Genomic DNA, 18,625 nt, shown 5'->3' with positions numbered 1-18,625 from the left:
AATGGAAAAACATTCCATGCTCATGGATTGGAAGAACCAACATTGTGAAGATGTCAATGCTACCTAGAGCAATCTACACATTCAATGCAATCCCCATCAAAATACCATCCACTTTTTTCAAAGAAATGGAACAAAGAATCCTAAAATTTGTATGGAACCAGAAGAGACCCCGAATAGCCAGAGGAATACTGAAAAAGAAAAGCAAAGCTGGCGGCATCACAATTCCGGACTTCCAGCTCTATTACAAAGCTGTCATCATCAAGACAGTATGGTACTGGCACAAAAACAGACACATAGATCAATGGAACAGAATAGAGAGCCCAGAAATGGACCCTCAACTCTATGGTCAACTCATCTTTGACAAAGCAGGAAAGAATGTCCAGTGGAAAAAAGACAGTCTCTTCAACAAATGGTGTTGGGAAAATTGGACAGCCACATGCAGAAGAATGAAACTGGACCATTTCCTTACACCACACACAAAAATAGACTCCAAATGGTTGAAAGACCTAAACGTGAGACAGGAGTCCATCCAAATCCTAAAGGAGAACACAGGTAGCAACCTCTTCGACCTCAGCCGCAGGAACTTCTTCCTAGAAACATCACCAAAGGCACAGGAAGCCAAGGCAAAAATGAACTATTGGGATTTCATCAAGATAAAAAGCTTTTGCACAGCAAAAGAAACAGTCCACAAAACCAAAAGACAACCGACAGAATGGGAGAAAATATTTGCAAATGACATATCAGATAAAGGGCTAGTATCCAAAATCTATAAAGAACTTATCAAACTCAACACCCAAAGAACAAATAATCCAATCAAGAAATGGGCAGAAGACATGAACAGACATTTTTCCAAAGAAGACATCCAAATGGCCAACAGACACATGAAAAAGTGCTCAACATCGCTCGGCATCAGGGAAATCCAAATCAAAACCTCAATGAGATACCACCTCACACCAGTCGGAATGGCTAAAACTAACAAGTCAGGAAACGACAGATGTTGGCGGGGATGTGGAGAAAGGGGAACCCTCCTACACTGTTGGTGGGAATGCAAGCTGGTGCAACCCCTCTGGAAAACAGTATGGAGGTTCCTCAAACAGTTGAAAATAGTGCTACCCTACGATCCAGCAATTGCACTACTGGGTATTTACCACAAAGATACACATGTAAGGATCCGAAGGGGTATGTGCACCCCAATGTTTATAGCAGGAATGTCCACAATAGCCAAACTGAGGAAAGAGCCAAGATGTCCATCGACAGATGAATGGATAAAGAAGTGGTATATATACACAATCGAATATTATGCAGCCATCAAAAGGAATGAGATCTTGTCATTTGCAACGACGTGGATGGAACTGGAGGGTGTTATGCTGAGTGAAATAAGTCAATCAGAGAAAGACATGTATCATATGACCTCACTGATACGAGGAATTCTTAATCTCAGGAAACAAACTGAGTGTTGCTGGAGTGGTGGGGGGTGGGAGGGATGGGGTGGCTGGGTGATAGACATTGGGTAGGGTATGTGCTCACCATAGTGAGTGCTGTGAATTGTGCAAGACTGTTGAATCACAGATCTGTACCTCTGAAACAAATAATGCAACATATGTTAAGAAAAAAGAAAAAGAAGATAGCAGGAGGGGAAGAATGAAGGGGAGTAAGTCAGAGGGGGAGACGAACCATGAGAGACGATGGACTCTGAAAAACAAACTGAGGGTTCTAGAGGGGAGGAGCGTGGGGGGATGGGTTAGCCTGGTGATGGGTATTAAAGAGGGCACATTCTGCGTGGAGCACTGGGTGTTATGCACAAACAATGAATCATGGAACACTACATCAAGAACTAATGATGTAATGTATGGTGATTAACATAATAATAAAAAAAGAGAATAAACTGATGGACTGTTGTAGGCCTAGATGAAGACAGGGATTCCACTTAAAAACTTATTGCAATAATGTAAGTGAGAGATGCTGATTACCTAGATTAGGATCATGACATTTGTACTGGAGAGGACTAAATGGATTTCAGAATCAATTAGAAGGTAAAGAAATCAGGATTTGTTAGCTGATTGAATATAGGAGGTGAGAGAGGGGGAGATATTGAGAATTATTTCCCAGGTATTTGTATGTGTAACTAAGAGAATGGTGTGGCCTTTAGTGACACAGGCACATAGGGAGAAAAGCAGGCATGGGTGATATAATAGTAGGAGGGTGCAGCTGTCTCATTTTAGACATGTTGAGTTTAAAGTGCATGTGAAACATCCAAGTGAGGCCATCTTAAAGAACAGTGATATAGATTCAGCAGTCATTAGCATATAAAGAGATGAGATGGGTCAAGGAGAATATATATGGAAAAAAAGAAAAGAGAACCCAGAATATAACCTTGAGGAAGTTCAACATACAAGAAATGGGCAGATGAAGAAAAGCCTGGGGTGGGAATGAGGAGTTTTTGTCCCAAGGCTTGTATTTTCTTTATGGTGGAGGAGGTGAAGTCATCTTCTGAGAGTGAAGAACTCAGGAGACAGGAAAAGGGAGAAGGTTTGGAATAGGAGGAGGCTGAGAGACAAGAACAAATAATCTAAGTAATAAGGTCAATGGACAGAACTCCCAGGAATACCAACAGTTAGGGGGCAAAGAGAAAAGGAAGCCCAGAATGAGACAAAAAATTGCAAAATTTAGGTTGAAGAAGATCCAAGAGATGGTATCACAGAAGACATGGGAGTTAAGAGTTTCCAGAAAGATAAACAATAAATGAAACAGAAAGATCTACTAAGATGTGGATTGAAAAATACCTACTGAATTTTTCAATAACTTAAGCAAAAGCATTTTCAGAGGAATTATAAGCTAGACTGGAAAGGACTACAGAATGCATGGCATATGAAGAGAAGGAAATTCAGTTGAGAAAGGAAAGACAGGATAACTAAAGGGAGATGACTATGTAAATAAACTAAAAACCAGAACCAACAGAGAGGAAGAGTTTGAAGAAACAGGAAAGAGGATAAGATCAAGCTTTAGAAGGAGGAGTTGGCCTCGAAGAGAAGAAATACCTTTTCTGAGACCAGAGAAAAGGAGACAAGGATGAGTGAAAATAGAAGTAAGATTGTGGTGGGGGGCTGGGAAACTGACAACAATCAGAATATTAAGATTATCTAGCTAGATTAAGATATCTAACCTTGGTAACAGGCCAAGAAAGAGGATGAAAGTAAGGGATGGGGTTGAAAACAGGTTCGGAATAGTGGTTGGAAAGGATGAAAATGCTGAGTAACAGTAAGAACAAGGACCAGCAGGAGGCACTGTGAGTCTAGTTGAGTTGGAGCCTGCAGAATTACAGTGCTAGCATCTGCTCCTTTGTGTGATTTTTTTTTTTCTAGTAGTTTTAGCAGGTCAGGTACAGGATCAGAAAATGCAGACCGGAAGAGGCTGGGAAGATGACAGAGGAGGAGAACCCTCAGCTTGCCTTGTCCCATACATACAACTAGGTAACACTCAGCAGTGTAAATAACCCAGAAAACGATCTGAAGACTGGCAGAATAAACTCCACAACTAAAGGTAGAGAAGAGGCCACACTGAAGAAAGTAGGAAGAGTGGAGATGCAGTTTGGGAACAAAATGGACCATGGCCATCTGCAGTGGGGAGGAAGCTGGTGGCACAGAGAAGGGCAAAAAACAGACTATACACTGGAGCCTAAACAAGGAAAATGAATCCTTATAACGTTTGGCTTTGAAAGTGAGAGGGGCCGAATTTTGTGAATTCTTACAACCAGCAGGACTTAAAGCCTGGAATTTAAAAAAAAATCAGCAATCTTGGTTCTGGGAGAACCCAGAGGGCATTAGGAAGTGGAGTCCCTGCCCTTTAAGAGGCCACAGGAAAAAGAGCCAGCAGAGGTACAGCGTGGAAGCAGCAGTTTGAAAAATGCTGGGGGCAGATGGGAGGGAGAGTTATTTACTCCTCTCAGAGTATGTCCTGGAGAGGCAGGGATCGCAGGGAGACCCCTCTAGGAATAAAGGAGCTGGCAGGCACTATTTCCCTCCTCCACCCCTCAGCATAAACACATGGCCACCTGCACAGGAACCAGCACAGTGCTGAACCTTGCTACCTAACTTGCTTACACCAAACCCTGTCACTCCCGTGCTTGGGCAGATCCTCCCTTTCCAGTCACGCCGGCCTCCATCACGGTGCTGCAAGTCCCCTCCCCCAGAACACAGGTGCAAACCCCAATGACACCTTATCTCCAATCCACATGTTCTGTGGGACTGAAGTTCCAGTGGTGGTGGCAGGTCTCACTTTGTAAGCTGACAGGTGCACACCTTGTTAAAACATGCCCCACCCAGCTGAGGAGCAAACACTGCCAACAGGCAAAGAGAGCCTCTGCAGACGACTGCACTGAAGGAAAAAGAGGCCAGGACTCAAGAGCGGGGCATACACAGCACACATAGCAGACACTCCCAGAAGCGCCAGGTCCTGGGGAATGACAAATTGCCCTGCAGGGCACGACAGGACCTCTTCTTCATAAGGCTATTATTAAGAGCAACAGAAGTAGCTGACTTTCCTAACACAGAAACAGACACGGAGAGTAGGTAAAATGAGGAGAAAGAGGAATATGTCACAAAAGAAAGAAAGGGACCAAACTATAGCAAGACATCTAAGTGAAACAGATGTAAGTAGTATGCCTGATAGAGAATTTAAAGTAATGATCATAAAGATACTCAAAGTCAATACCTTGAGAAAAGAGTGGAGGACATCAGGGAGACCTTTAACAAAGAGATAAAAAAGTGAACCAATCAGAGATGAAGAAAACAATAACAGAAATTAAAAATACACTTGGTGTAATAAATAGCAAGCTAGAGGAAGTAAAAGAATGAATTAATGACCTGGAAGAGTAATGGAAAGTAACCAAGCTGAGCAAATGAGAAGAAAAAAAAATTATACGAACTTCGAATAGTCTTAGGGAACTTAGGGAACTCAGTGATGCCATCAAGGTAATAACATTCTGGGATCCCAGAAGAAGAAAAGGAGGTATAAAATTTATTTGAAGAAATAATAGCTGAAAACTTCCCTAATCTGGAGAAGGAAACATACACATCCAGGAGGCACAGAGATCCTCACAAAAAAATCAACCGTAGGAAGTCTACACTGAGACACATACTAATTAAAATAGCAAAAAGTACTATTAAAACAGGATTTTTAAAAGCACCAAGAGAGAAGATATTTACATACAAAGGGAAACCCCATAAGGCTATCAGATTTTTCAGCAGAAACTTTGCAGGCCAGAGGAGAATGGCATGATATATATTCAAAATGCTGAAAGGCAAAAATCTTCAGCCAAGATTACTCCATCTAACAAGGCTATCATTCAGAATAGAAGGAGAGATAAAGTTTCTCAGACAAACAAAAACTAAAGGAGTTCATGACCACTAAACCAGCCCTACAAGAAACGAGCGGAAAGGAAAGACCATAAATGAGAGTATGAAAAGTAAAAAACACAAAAGCAGTAAAAATAAGTATTTCTGTAAAAATCAGTCAAGGGATTCATAAAATAAAAGGATGTAAAATATGACACCATATACCTAAAATGGGGGGGAGATGAATAAAGAATGGGTTCAAATGTAAACAACCATCAACTTAACATAGACTATTATATGCAGAAGATGTTATATACAAACCTAATGGTACTCACAAATCCAAAACCACTAATAGATATGCAAAGACTACAGAGAACGAATCCAAGTATATCACTAAAGAAAGGCAGCAAACCATGAAAGAAAGCAAGAGAAGAAAGGATCAGAGAAAAACTACAACCACCACCACAAATCAAGTAACAAAATGGCAATAAATACATATCTAACAATAATTACTTTAAATGTAAATGGACTAAATGCTCCAATCAAAAGACTTAGGGTGACAGGACGGATACAAGACCCACCTATAAGTTGCCTACAAGAGACTCCTTTCAGACCTAAAGACACCTGCAGATTAAAAGTGAAGGGACAGAGAAACATTTATCATGCAAATAGAGGTCAAAAGGAAGCTGGGGTAACAATATTTGTATCAGACAAACTAGATTTTATTTTTTTAAGGTTTTTATTTATTTATTCGACAGAGACACAGCAAGAGAGGGAACACAAGCAGGGGGAGTGGGAGAGGGAGAAGCAGGCTTCCTGTGGAGCAGGGAGCCTGATGCGGGGCTCGATCCCAGGACCCTGGGATCATGACCTGAGCCGAAGGCAGATGCTTAATGACTGAGCCACCCAGGCGCCCCCAAACTAGACTTTAAAACAAAGGTTGCAACAAGCAACAAAGAAGGACACTATTTAATAATAAAGGGGACAATCCAAAAGAGGATATAACAATTGTGAATATTTATACATCAAACATTGGAGCACCCAAATACATAAAACTATTAATAACAAACATAAAGAAACTAATTATAGGAATACAATAATAGTAAGAGACTTTACCACCCCACTTACTTCAATGGACAGTTCATCCAAACAGAAAATCAACAAGGAAACAGTGGTTGTAAATGACACACTGGACCATATGGATTTAACAATATTTTCAGAACAGTCCATCCTAAAACATGAGGATACACATTCTTTTCAAGTGCACATGGAACATCCTCCAGAATAGATCACATATTAGGCCACAAAACAAGTCTCGACAAATTTAAAAAGGTCAAAATCATACCACGTGACTTTTCTGACTACAACACTATGAAACCAGAAATCAACCACAAGAAAAAATTTAGAAAGAGCATAAATACTTGGAGGTTAAATAACACGCTACTAACCAATGAATGGTTCAACCAGGAAATCAAAGAAGAAATAAAAAATTCCACGGAGACAAATGAAAGTGAAAACACAATGGTCCAAAATCTTTGGGATGCAGCAAAAATGGTTCTAAGAGGGACGTTTACAGCAATACAAGCCTACCTCAAGAAGCAAGAAAAATCTCAATTAAACAATCTAACCTTACACTTAACAGGAGCTAGAAAAAGAAGAATAAACAAAACCCAAAACCAGCAGACAGAAGGAAATAATGAAGATTAGAGCAGAAATAAATGATATACAAACTGATAAAACCATAGAACAGATCAATGAAAGCAGGAGCTGGTTCTTTAAAAAGATCAACAAAATTGATAGGCCTCTAACCAGACTTACCAAGAAAAGAAGAGAGAAGACTCAAATAAAGGAAATCAGAAAGGAAAGAGGAGAAATAACAATGGACACCACAGAAATACAAAGGATTGTAAGAGAACATTATGGAAAACTATAGGCCAACAAATTGGACAAGTTAGAAGACATGGATAAATTCCTAGAAGCATATAACCTACCAAAACTGAAGCAGGAAGAAAAAGTAAATTTGAACAGACCAACCACCAGCAGTGAAACTGATCAGTTAACAAAAAAACCCCCAACAAACAAAAAGTCCAGGACCAGAGGGCTTGGCAAGCAAATTCTAACCAAACATTAAAACAAGAGTTAATATCTATTCTTCTCAAACTATTCCAAAAGTTAGAAGAGGAAGAAAACTCCCAAATTCATTTTGTGAGGCTAGTATCACCATAATACCTAAACCAGATGAGGACACCACAAAAAAAGAGAACTAGAGGCCAATATCTCTCATAAATATACATGCAAAAATCCTCAACAAAATACTGCAAACCAAATCCAACAATACATTAAAAAGACCATTTACCATGATCTATTGGGATTTATTCCTGGGATGCAAGCATGGTTCAATATTTGCAAATCAATCAATGTGATACATCACATCAGTAGGAGAAAGGGTAAGAACCATATGATCATTTCAATAGATGCAAAAAATGCATTTGACAGAGTACAACAGTCATTCATGATAAAAACCCTCAACCAAATAGGTTTAGAAGGAACATACCTTAACATAATAAAGGCCATTTATGAAAAACCCACAGGTAACATCATCCTCAATGGGGACGAACTGAGAGCTTTTCCCCTAAGGTCAATAACAAGGCAAGGATGTCCACTTTCACCACTTTTATTCAATATAGTACTGGAAGTCCTAGCTATAGCAATCAGATGACAAAAAGAAATAAAAGGCATCCAAATTGGTAAGGAAGAAATAAAATTTTCAGTATTTGCAGATGACATGATACTCTATATAGAAAACCCTAGGGGTGCCTGGGTTGCTCTACTGCCTTCGGCTCAGGTCATGATCCCAGGGTCCTGGGATCAAACCCCACATCTGGCTCCCTGCTCCTTGGGGAGCCTGCTTTTCCCTCTCCCTCTGCCTGCCACTCCCCCTGCTTGTGCTCTCTCTCTCTCTCAATCAAATAAATAAATAAAATCTTAAAAAAAAAGAAAACCCTAAAGATTCCACCAAAAAACTACTAGAACTGATAAATGAACTCAGACAAGTCGCAGGACACAAAATCAATGTACAGAAATCTGTTGCATCCTTATACACTAATAATGAAGCTACAGGAAATGAAATTAAGAAAACAGTTCCTTTTACAATTTCACCAAGAACAATAAAATATCTATGACTAAACCTAACCAAAAAGGTAAAAGACCTGTACTCTGAAAACCATAAAACACTGATGAAAGAATTTCAAGATGATGCAAAGAAATGGAAAGACATTCCATGCTCATGGTTTAGAAGAACAAATATTGTTAAAATATCTATTTTAACTATCCAAAACAATCTACAGATTTAATGCAATCCCTATCAAAATACCTACAGCATTTTTCATAGTACTAGAACAAAGAATCCTAAAATTTGTATGGAACCACAAAAGATCCCAAATAGGCAAGTCAACCTCAAAAAAGAAAAACAAAATGGGAGGTATCACAATTCCAGACTCCAAGTTGTATTACAAAGCTGTAGTGATCAAAACAGTATGGTAACTGGCATAAAAATAGACACATAGATCAATAGAACAGAATAGAAAACTCAGAAATAAACTTATTTATATGGGCAGTTAATCTTCAACAAAGGAGGAAAGAATATCCAGTGGGAAAAAGATAGTCTCTTTAATAAATGGTACTAGGAAAGCTGGATGGCTACATGCAAAAAGATGGAACTGGATCCCTTTCTTACGCCATACACAAAAATAAACTCAAAATGGATTAAAGACCTAAATGTGAGACAGGAAACCACCAAAATCCTAGAGGAGAACACAGGCAGCAACCTCTTTGACCTAGGCCATAGCAACTTCTCTCTAGATATGTCTGCAGAGGCAAGGGAAACAAAAGCAAAAATAAACTATTGTAACTCCATCAAAATAAGAAGCTTCTGCACAGCGAAGGAAACAATCAACAAAGCTAAAAGACAAGCTACTGAATGGGAGAGGATATTTGCAAATGACATATCTGATAAAGGGTTAGTATAAAAAATATATAAAGAACTGATCTAAGTCAAGACCCAAAAAACACATAATCCAATTAAAAAATGGACAGAAGACATAAACAGGTATTTCTCCAAAGAAGACATACAGATGGCCAACAGACACACGAAAAGATGTTCAACATCACTCATCATCAGGGAAATGCAAGGCAAACCTACGAGATAATCACCTCATACCTGTCAGAATGGCTAAAATCAAAAACGTAAGTAACAAGTGTTGTTGAGATGTAGAGAAAAAGGAACCCTCTTGCACTGCTGGTGGGAATGCAAACTGCTGTAGCTACTGTGGAAAACAGTAGGGAGTTTCTTTAAAAAGTTAAAAATAGAAAAAAAATACCCTATGATCCAGTAATCACAGTACCGGGTATTTAACCAAAGAATATGAAAATACTAATTCTAAGGGACACATGCACCCTTATGTTACGGCAGCATTATCTACAATAGTCACATATGGAAGCAGTCCAAATGTCCATCGATAGATGAATATATAAAGAAGAGGTGGTATACACACATATATGGCAAGATTTCGTATATTTACATATACAAATGGCAAGATTTCATTCTTTTTTATTGCTGAATAATATTCCATTAAACATATATGTATGTATAATTTCATTATATATATACGCATATACATACATATATATACACATATAATTCTATTATATATATGTGTGTGTATATATACAATAGAATATTATTTAGCCATAGAAAAGAATGAAATCTTGCCATTTGTGACAACATGGATGGAGCTACGGAGTATACTGCTAAATGAAATGAGTCAGTCAGAGAAAGAGAAATACCATATGATTTTACTCATATGTGGAATTTAAGAAATAAAACAAAAAGCAAAGGGAAAAAAAAAAAGAGAGACAAACCAAGAAAGAGACCCTTAATTATAGAGAACAAACTAATGGCTACCAGAGGGGAGGTTGGTGGTGGGGGGGATGGTTGAAATAGGTGATGGGGATTAAAGAGTACAGTTATCATGGTGAGCACTGAGCAATGTACAGAATTGTTGAATTACTATATTGTACACCTGAAACTAATATAACTGTATGTTAACTATACTGGAATTAAAATAAAAAACGTAGTAGAAAAAGAAAATGCAGACTGTAAGATTGATGTGGGGCTATGATTTTTCTGGTGGGTGCAGTAGAATTGTGGTGCATGGGTGATTAAGATATTTAAATGATCAGCAAATAGGGAAGAGCAGACTTGGAGAAAAGAGACAAGTGCCATGGGGAGAAAAGAAAATGGAAATAATACATAGCTATGACCATAAACTGGAATTTTCTGGAATGAAAGATATATGAGGTGGAACAGTTCCAAAGTTTGGTCCTCAAAATGAGTGGGTAACACAGAGGTGGAGGGAAATGCTACTAGGGTTATGGGTATCCAAGAATTTTGAGGCTAAAATGTTAGATGGCACTTACTATGATGGTGAAATCTAGCACTATGGCAGGAATTGGGGAAGAAGGGGAAGGCTGTAAGCTAAATGAATAAATTAGGGCAACCAGGAGATCAATACAGCCAGATGGCATAAGCCTCAAAGGAGAACAAAGTGTCTCATGGGAAGGGAAGAGTAAAATACACAGGATTATTTCCCATATAGCACCAACCCCAAAGTCAAGTGACCAGAGACGTTTTATAGGAGCTTAGTACCATACTGGATTTTGTCGTTGGAGAGTCAAAAATCACTTGGAACTTTATATCCTAGGAGACTAAAATAATAGTGAGCTCATTACAAGAGATAAGGAGGGTAGAAAGATCTGCTTTTCCTGGGAGGGGGGAAAGGATGGGATGGAGACAAAAGAGGTCAATTTTGCATTTGAACTATCAGTGATAAAGATGTTTTATAGATATTGGGACTAGAATTCTTACAATGTTTATAGAGCTTAGCCCAGTGTTTTTTTTTTTAAATTTAATTAATTAATTTATTTGAGAGAGTGAGAATGAAAGATGGAGAGAGAGCACATGAGAGGGGGGAGGGTCAGAGGGAGAAGCAGACTCCCTGCTGAGCAGGGACCCCCCCCCCAATGTGGGACTCGATCCCAGGACTCCAGGATCATGACCTGAGCTGAAGGCAGTCGCTTAACCAACTGAGGCACCCAGGTGCCCAGCCCAGTGTTTTGAATAGAGTAGATACCTCAAAATTTAATTGTTAGGAACAAAAAATAAAGGTTTCCAGTACTCTCCAAAGAAGGAAGAGTTGGATCCATGGAAGCAAATGTATTATGAAGGAGGCAGCACTAGCAAACTAACACAGAGTGTAAATACAGACAGACAACAGTATAAGATTAAGTATACAACCATTAAAAGGGCATGAGAAGAAAGCAATACTAACAGAAAAAGCAAAGAAGGAATGTTCAGAAAGAAAGCAGAGAGAATCTAAAGGCTACAATATCATGACAACTGAAAAGAGTTTCTAGAAGTAAGAAGTGGTTAAGAGTGCCAAATAACATCATTTATTAAGCATTTGTTCATGATTAAGATTAATAGCAATCTTGAAACTAAAAAGAACCGAGGTCACTGTATACTTTTTTTTTTGCCAATTAAATACCGTTTAAAGACATTGCATTTTCCACTTAACAATAACAGTGCTTATAAAGTGCAATGTTCATTTCCTTTCCCTGTGCACGTATTTCATATTCAAGTATCAAGAATGCCCAGTTTATTTATACTATAGCAGCTCAACATTAAAACTGCCATGGAATTTGCTACAAATTTGGGTCCTTCGAATATTTTGTGGAACAATGCTAGACCTATTCTCAGGTTGGCTTAATCAACCTCTTCGATGGTGGGTCCAGAGGAGGCACCACCAGATGGAGGAGCTCCACCACCAGGGAAGCCTCCAGGCATTCCTCCTGGCATGCCCCCTGCACTCTGGTACAGTTTGGTAATGATAGGATTGCAGACTTTCTCCAGCTCTTTCTGCTGGTGTTCAAATTCTTCCTTCTCTGCAGTCTGGTTCTTATCAAGCCAATTGATGATTTCATTGCACTTATCAAGAATCTTCTGTTTGTCCTCATCATTGATCTTGCCCTGAAGTTTTTCATCTTCAACAGTTGCTTTCATGTTGAATGCATAAGACTCAAGTGAATTCTTGGAAGACACCTTGTCCCGCTGTTTCTCATCTTCAGCTTTGTACTTCTCAGCTTCCTAGACCATGCGCTCAATGTCTTCCTTGCTCAAGCGGCCCTTGTCGTTAGTGATGGTGATCTTGTTCTCTTTCCCGGTGCTTTTATCCACAGCAGAGACGTTGAGGATACCGTTAGCATCAATATCAAAAGTGACTTCAATCTGAGGAACGCCACGAGGGGCAGGAGGGATGCCTGTGAGTTCGAACTTGCCAAGTAGGTGGTTATCCTTGGTCATGGCACGCTCCCCTTCATACACCTGAATGAGCACACCAGGCTGGTTGTCAGAGTAGGTAGTGAAGGTCTGTGTCTGTTTGGTAGGAATACTAGTATTACGCTTGATAAGAACAGTCATGACTCCTCCAGCAGTTTCAATGCCAAGAGAAAGTGGAGTGACATCCAACAGCAGCAAATCTTGAACATTTTCAGATTTGTCTCCAGAAAGGATGGCTGCCTGGACAGCTGCATCGTAAGCAACAGCCTCATCAGGGTTGATGCTCTTATTCAGTTCTTTCCCGTTGAAGAAATCTTGTAGAAGCTTCTGAATCTTGGGGATACGGGTAGAACCACCCACCAGCACAATATCGTGGATTTGAGACTTGTCTAGTTTGGCATCCCGAAGGGCTTTCTCTACAGGGTCCAGGGTGCCACGGAACAGATCAGCATTTAATTCTTCAAACCGGGCACGAGTAATAGAGGTATAGAAGTCGATTCCTTCATATAGAGAATCAATCTCAATACTGGCCTGCGTGCTGGAAGAAAGTGTGTGCTTAGCATGTTCACAAGCAGTACGGAGACGACGAACTGCCCTCTTGTTTTCACTGATGTCCTTCTTATGTTTGCGCTTGAACTCTGCAACAAAATGGTTGACCATCCTATTGTCAAAGTCTTCTCCACCTAAGTGGGTGTCTCCAGCTGTGGATTTGACCTCAAAGATCCCATCTTCAATAGTAAGGATTGACACATCAAAAGTGCCACCTCCCAAGTCAAAGATCAGCACACTCCTTTCAGCACCAACCTTCTTGTCTAAGCCATAAGCAATAGCAGCAGCAGTTGGCTCGTTGATGATTCGAAGTACATTGAGACCAGCAATAGCTCCAGCATCTTTGGTAGCCTGACGCTGAGAGTCATTGAAGTATGCAGGTACCGTGACAACTGCATTGGTAACAGTCTTCCCAAGGTAGGCCTCTGCAATTTCCTTCATCTTCGTCAAAACCATAGAGGACACCTCCTCTGGATAGAAACTTTTTGTCTCTCCCTTGTATTCTACTTGGACCTTAGGCCTACCAGCATCATTCACCACCATAAAAGGCCAATGCTTCATATCAGATTGGACAACAGCATCATCAAATCTACGTCCAATCAGGCGCTTGGCATCAAAAACTGTGTTGGTGGGGTTCATCACAACTTGATTCTTTGCAGCATCACCGATCAATCGTTCTGTGTCAGTGAAGGTGACATAACTTGGAGTGGTTCAGTTTCCCTGATCATTGGTAATTATTTCCACTTTCCCGTGTTGGAAGACACCCACACAAGAGTAGGTGGTGCCAAGATCAATGCCAACCGCAGGTCCCTTAGACATGGTTGCTTCTGTGTGGGCCTGGCTCAGCTTGAGAAGAATTCAGAGGTCTGGTGATTTAGCCCAGCGTTCAATGAGCCACTGTATACTTTTTGAGGCCTAACAAAACCCATGAGATGAACAATAACACCATCATTTACTGGTCCAAAACAGATCATTAATATAAAGTTTCTGCTGCTGGGAATAAGAATCCATACCTTGAACCACAACATCTGGCTTTGGTACTGTAGAAAACCTTCGATTCAGGGGATCAATTTCTCCAGGAGCTAAAAATCCCTAAAGAAAAACCATAAAAAGACAGGTTACTATTTCTCAAAGGAAAAGCTAATGTTTGAGGAGAAACAATATACCAGTGTCAAAAACCTGCCCTATAACATGTGAGAGGCAGGTATGGAAAGGAAAAAAATACCTTCACTATATAAAACATGTTTTTATATGTTCAAACATGTTTGAACTCCTGAATTCACATCCAAATTTAATTTCATCTGGAATTAATTTCTAGTGATGGCCACAAGTTCTTTGTTGGAAACAGAGAAGGTACAAGTGATAAGCCCAAAGGTTTTTTTAGTTACACTTCCACCTGCTCTCTGGATGTATATAATTAGACCATCAGACCACAATGCTTATTATCAATAATTGAAGTCTTGTTTTCTCATTTATTCATGTGACTGCTATACGTCCTGCTCAGCAGATATCTTTTTTTAAAAAAGATTTTATTTATTTGTTTGAGAGAGAGAGAGAGAAGGAGGGCAGGGGGAGGAGCAGAGGGAGAGGGAAAGGGAAAGAATTTCCAGCAGACTCTGCACTGAGCACAGAGCCCAACATAGGGCTCGATCCCAGGACCCTGAGATCATAACCTGAGCTGAAACCAAGAGTCAGATGCTCAACTGACGGAGCCACCCAGGTGCCCCAGCAGATATCTTTTGACTTGAATTTCTGTCCTTGATGAAATGGGATGAACTCACCCATCTTACCCTGAAAAACGCCATTCATCTCCTCCTTTTTCACGTATTTAATTTCTTTATAGCATTGAATGAGAAAGTCATCAGGTCAGGATTATTTTAAATGATCTTTCTGCTCAATATTGCTACATTATTCATAACATCAACTAAAGATAATCAAACCTTTATGCTGTACACCTGAAATTCACATTGATGTATGTCACTTATATCTCAATAAAACCGAGAAAATACCCAAAACAGAGTGAACAGAAACAGCTGCAGAAAATAGTCATACTTAAACAGGTCAAAGAGTCTGACCCAGAAAGGATAGCTAAGACCCACCTTAGATCTTCTATGAACCTCAGTTATAGCTTACCATAAAAACCTATAATGGGGAAGTAGATTTGTCAGTAAATCTGGAAAACTTTGACAAAAAGAACCCTTACTATAGCTCACAATTTCAAAAAAAGCTGGGCATTAAGTACAAAATTCCCAAGTACTTCACTAAGAGCTGTTTCAACCAAGGGGCGCCTGGGTGGCTCAGTCATTGAGCATCTGACTCTTGATTTCGGCTCAGGTCATGAGCTGGGGTCCTGGGATCAAGCCCTGTGTGGGGGCTCCGTGCTTAGCAGGGAATCTGCTTGAGGACTTCTCTCCCTCTCCCCTTGCCCCTCCCCCTGCTTGCACACTCTCTCTCTAAAATAATTAAATAAATCTTTTTTTAAAAAGCAAAAAAAAGGGGGCTGTTTCAACCGAATTGAACATAAAAAACATTTAAAGAGTCCCACAGCAAAAAGTACACAAACAATAAATTTTTAAAAACAATGATGTTCCCGGGCGCCTGGGTGGCTCAGTTGGTTAAGTGACTGCCTTCGGCTCTGGTCATGATCCTGGAGTCCCGGGATCGAGTCCCGCATCGGGCTCCCTGCTCAGCGGGGGGAGTCTGCTTCTCCCTCTGACCCTCTTCCCTTTCATGCTCTCTATCTCTCATTCTCTCTCTCTCAAATAAATAAATAAAATCTTTAAAAAAAAGAGTTAAAAACAATGATGTTCCCAACCACTTTTCATGATGCCTAAAATTATCAGTTTATTCAATTAGATAATGAAACATTTGTTGCTTGAAAAAGTTAGTACTTAAATCCATTATCAGTCATCATTACTATCTAAGCACAGGTGCATGCATCAGTCACGAGGCAAGGCACTGGTGGGGGGTTGTTCTGAAAGGGCCAGATTGAGGCCCTGATCCGAGAGCAGCTCCAAGTACAGTGTCAAGGTAGGAATCCCTGGGCAGTATGAGAGACATGGTTGCCAGGGGGAAAAGATTTTTGTCAAGGATTGGCACTGCTCCCACTCTAAGGACCTGACCTGGAGGAAAATATATAATTAAGGCAGAATATAAAAGGCAAAAGACAGATCCAGATTTAATGAGCTACTCGCAAATCTGATTATTATAATGACTAAAGGAGAAAAAAAAGTGGAAGAACCTCGAAGTTTCCCCTTACCTCTGCCATCAAGCTTCCTAAGATGTACAGAGACTGACCCCACATATGAGGCAACTTGCCCATGGGGACTCGGTCCACGGTGTGAGGATTTTGATATTCCTCATCAACCTAAAAGAAAAGATAAAGAAGCCACACAAAAGGTGATAGAAGGTTAAAGATACTAGATAACAAAAAGGCTGAATCTGGATTGTGACTCATACCCTATAAAACAGTTACATATGCAATGCACTGAAAAGTCCAACACTAAGACTACAGTCTAGGGAAGGGCTCCTCTAAATGTGTGTACATACAAATCACCTAAGGACCTTGTCTAAAGGCAGATTCTGACCGAGTAGGTGTGGAGGAAGGCCTGAGTTCTGCATTTCTAACAAGCTCTCAGGTGATGGTGCCGATGCTGCTAGTAGCTTATTCCATCCATCTCTACCAGAATGGAAGACTGCAACTCTCCCATGGCTAATGCTCCTTCGTATGGTGCTCCCAACTGGCATTGTGGGAAAATGAGGACATACTTCATTTTCCAAGCCTGATTTACTCAAACAATCCCAGATTACTGGCCTCAAAGCAGAGAATACCAAATCCCGAGAGTTCGCACAGAACATCGCTCTAGTTCTGCCTACTGAACTCCGTATCATTCTCAACTTTAAGATTTGGTCTTTCTAAAAAAATCAATTTCTGAACAATTCATTTTTTTAAAAAAATTAAGGTATGGTTGACATATAAAAAGGCCCTACGTATTTAATGTATGCATGTTGATGAGTCTGAGGATAAGTAATACGCCCATGAAACTACCATTGTAATGTTTGGTCTTACTCTTGTCTCACTATGTAATGGCGTAATACCTGAAACTGCTTTAAAAATTTCTTTTCAAAGGCCTAAAATCATATTTTCATCATCTTATACCAAAAGACAAACTTTCAGAACATTAAAATCAGAAAATTAAAAATTGTTTGCCTCAAATGAGGCAGTCCCGTTGAGGTCCGGCTCTCCTTCTCCCAGCTCCATGTTATTAAGGCACTGTCCAACTCACCCTGTCTGGAGGAACACTGTACAGCTCTGGCAAGAGTGGGACTCCGTTTTTGCCCTTGATGAGGACTGCTTCAAGAGCCTCTCTATATTCTTGAACCTGTAGATAAAAGAAAGGGAGAAAAAAGTTTATAGAGTTCCCTTTGGGGATCTCAGGGAGGGTTGTAGCCAAGGAAGTTCCTGTTGCAAAGGAGCATGTTCACCTGGTGAAAGGGAGAAGAAAGGAGAGTAGCATTTACTAAATGCTTATTACAGGCCAGATACTATGCTAGAAATTTTGTGTGCTTTAACACATTTGATTTTTTTAATTTAAATTCAATTAGCCAACATATAATACATCATTGGTTTCTGATGTAATGTTCAATGATTTATTAGTTGTGTATAACGCCTTTAATTTTAATAACCATTCTAGGAGGTATATACAATTAAAACCTTTTTTCCTGAAAAAGTAAGGCTCAAAGAGGTCATGAACTTGTGGAAGATCACACAGCAAGTGTAAGGTTGAGCCCAGATTTGAGCCCAAGTCAGCCTGCCTCCACAGGCCTGTTTGTTTGTTTGTTTGTTTAAGATTTTATTTATTTGACAGAGAGACAGAGTGAGAGAGCGCATAAGCAGGGGGAGCGGCAGGCAGAGGGAGAAGCAGACTCCGTGCTGAGCAGGGAGCCTGATGTGGGGCTTGATCCTATAACCCCGGGATCATGACCTGAGCCAAAGGGAGTTGCTTAACCGACTGAGCCACCCAGGCGCCCCCACAGGGCCTGTTTTTATCCACTACCCGAAATACAGCTACTTGCCTTTACATGTACTGGCTTTAAAAAATGAATTTAACTGCTAAAATAAGTTTCTCTTGTAGTGAAGTTCACATTTTTTGCTTAACAATTAGCTGTAGATTAGATTAGTAATACATAAAAAACAAACACCAAAACACAAAAAGGAAAAAAAAACCACTATAATTTATGATGGAAAAAACAGTCAGTTCTGCTATCACAGTCGTTTTGAAAGCACACATTTATTCCAGTGCGTCTGATGTACGATGGAACGATTTGAGCATCACCCAGATTTGAC

At 40.0% G+C, this 18,625-nt stretch overlaps 1 protein-coding gene across 2 annotated transcripts in view; it reads right to left on the bottom strand.

The window, feature by feature from the left end:
- PHKA1 (phosphorylase kinase regulatory subunit alpha 1) overlaps nt 1-18,625 on the bottom strand; it is a 158,602-nt gene that overhangs the window by 89,472 nt on the left and 50,505 nt on the right. For both annotated transcript variants that reach the window (XM_028101449.1, XM_028101450.1), the window contains exons 11-13: nt 17,565-17,660; nt 16,538-16,645; nt 14,292-14,370 (exon numbers count right to left, since the gene is read on the bottom strand). In XM_028101449.1, the coding sequence (XP_027957250.1) occupies nt 14,292-14,370; nt 16,538-16,645; nt 17,565-17,660 (283 nt within the window). The remainder of the gene's footprint in view (nt 1-14,291; nt 14,371-16,537; nt 16,646-17,564; nt 17,661-18,625) is intronic.

The sequence above is a fragment of the Eumetopias jubatus genome, unplaced genomic scaffold, assembly GCF_037043125.1.
Source record: "Eumetopias jubatus isolate StellerSeaLion01/CBP00866 unplaced genomic scaffold, mEumJub1_p1.0 scaffold_11, whole genome shotgun sequence".
Classification (NCBI taxonomy): domain Eukaryota; kingdom Metazoa; phylum Chordata; class Mammalia; order Carnivora; family Otariidae; genus Eumetopias; species Eumetopias jubatus.
This window is presented reverse-complemented; position numbering and strand designations above follow the sequence as displayed.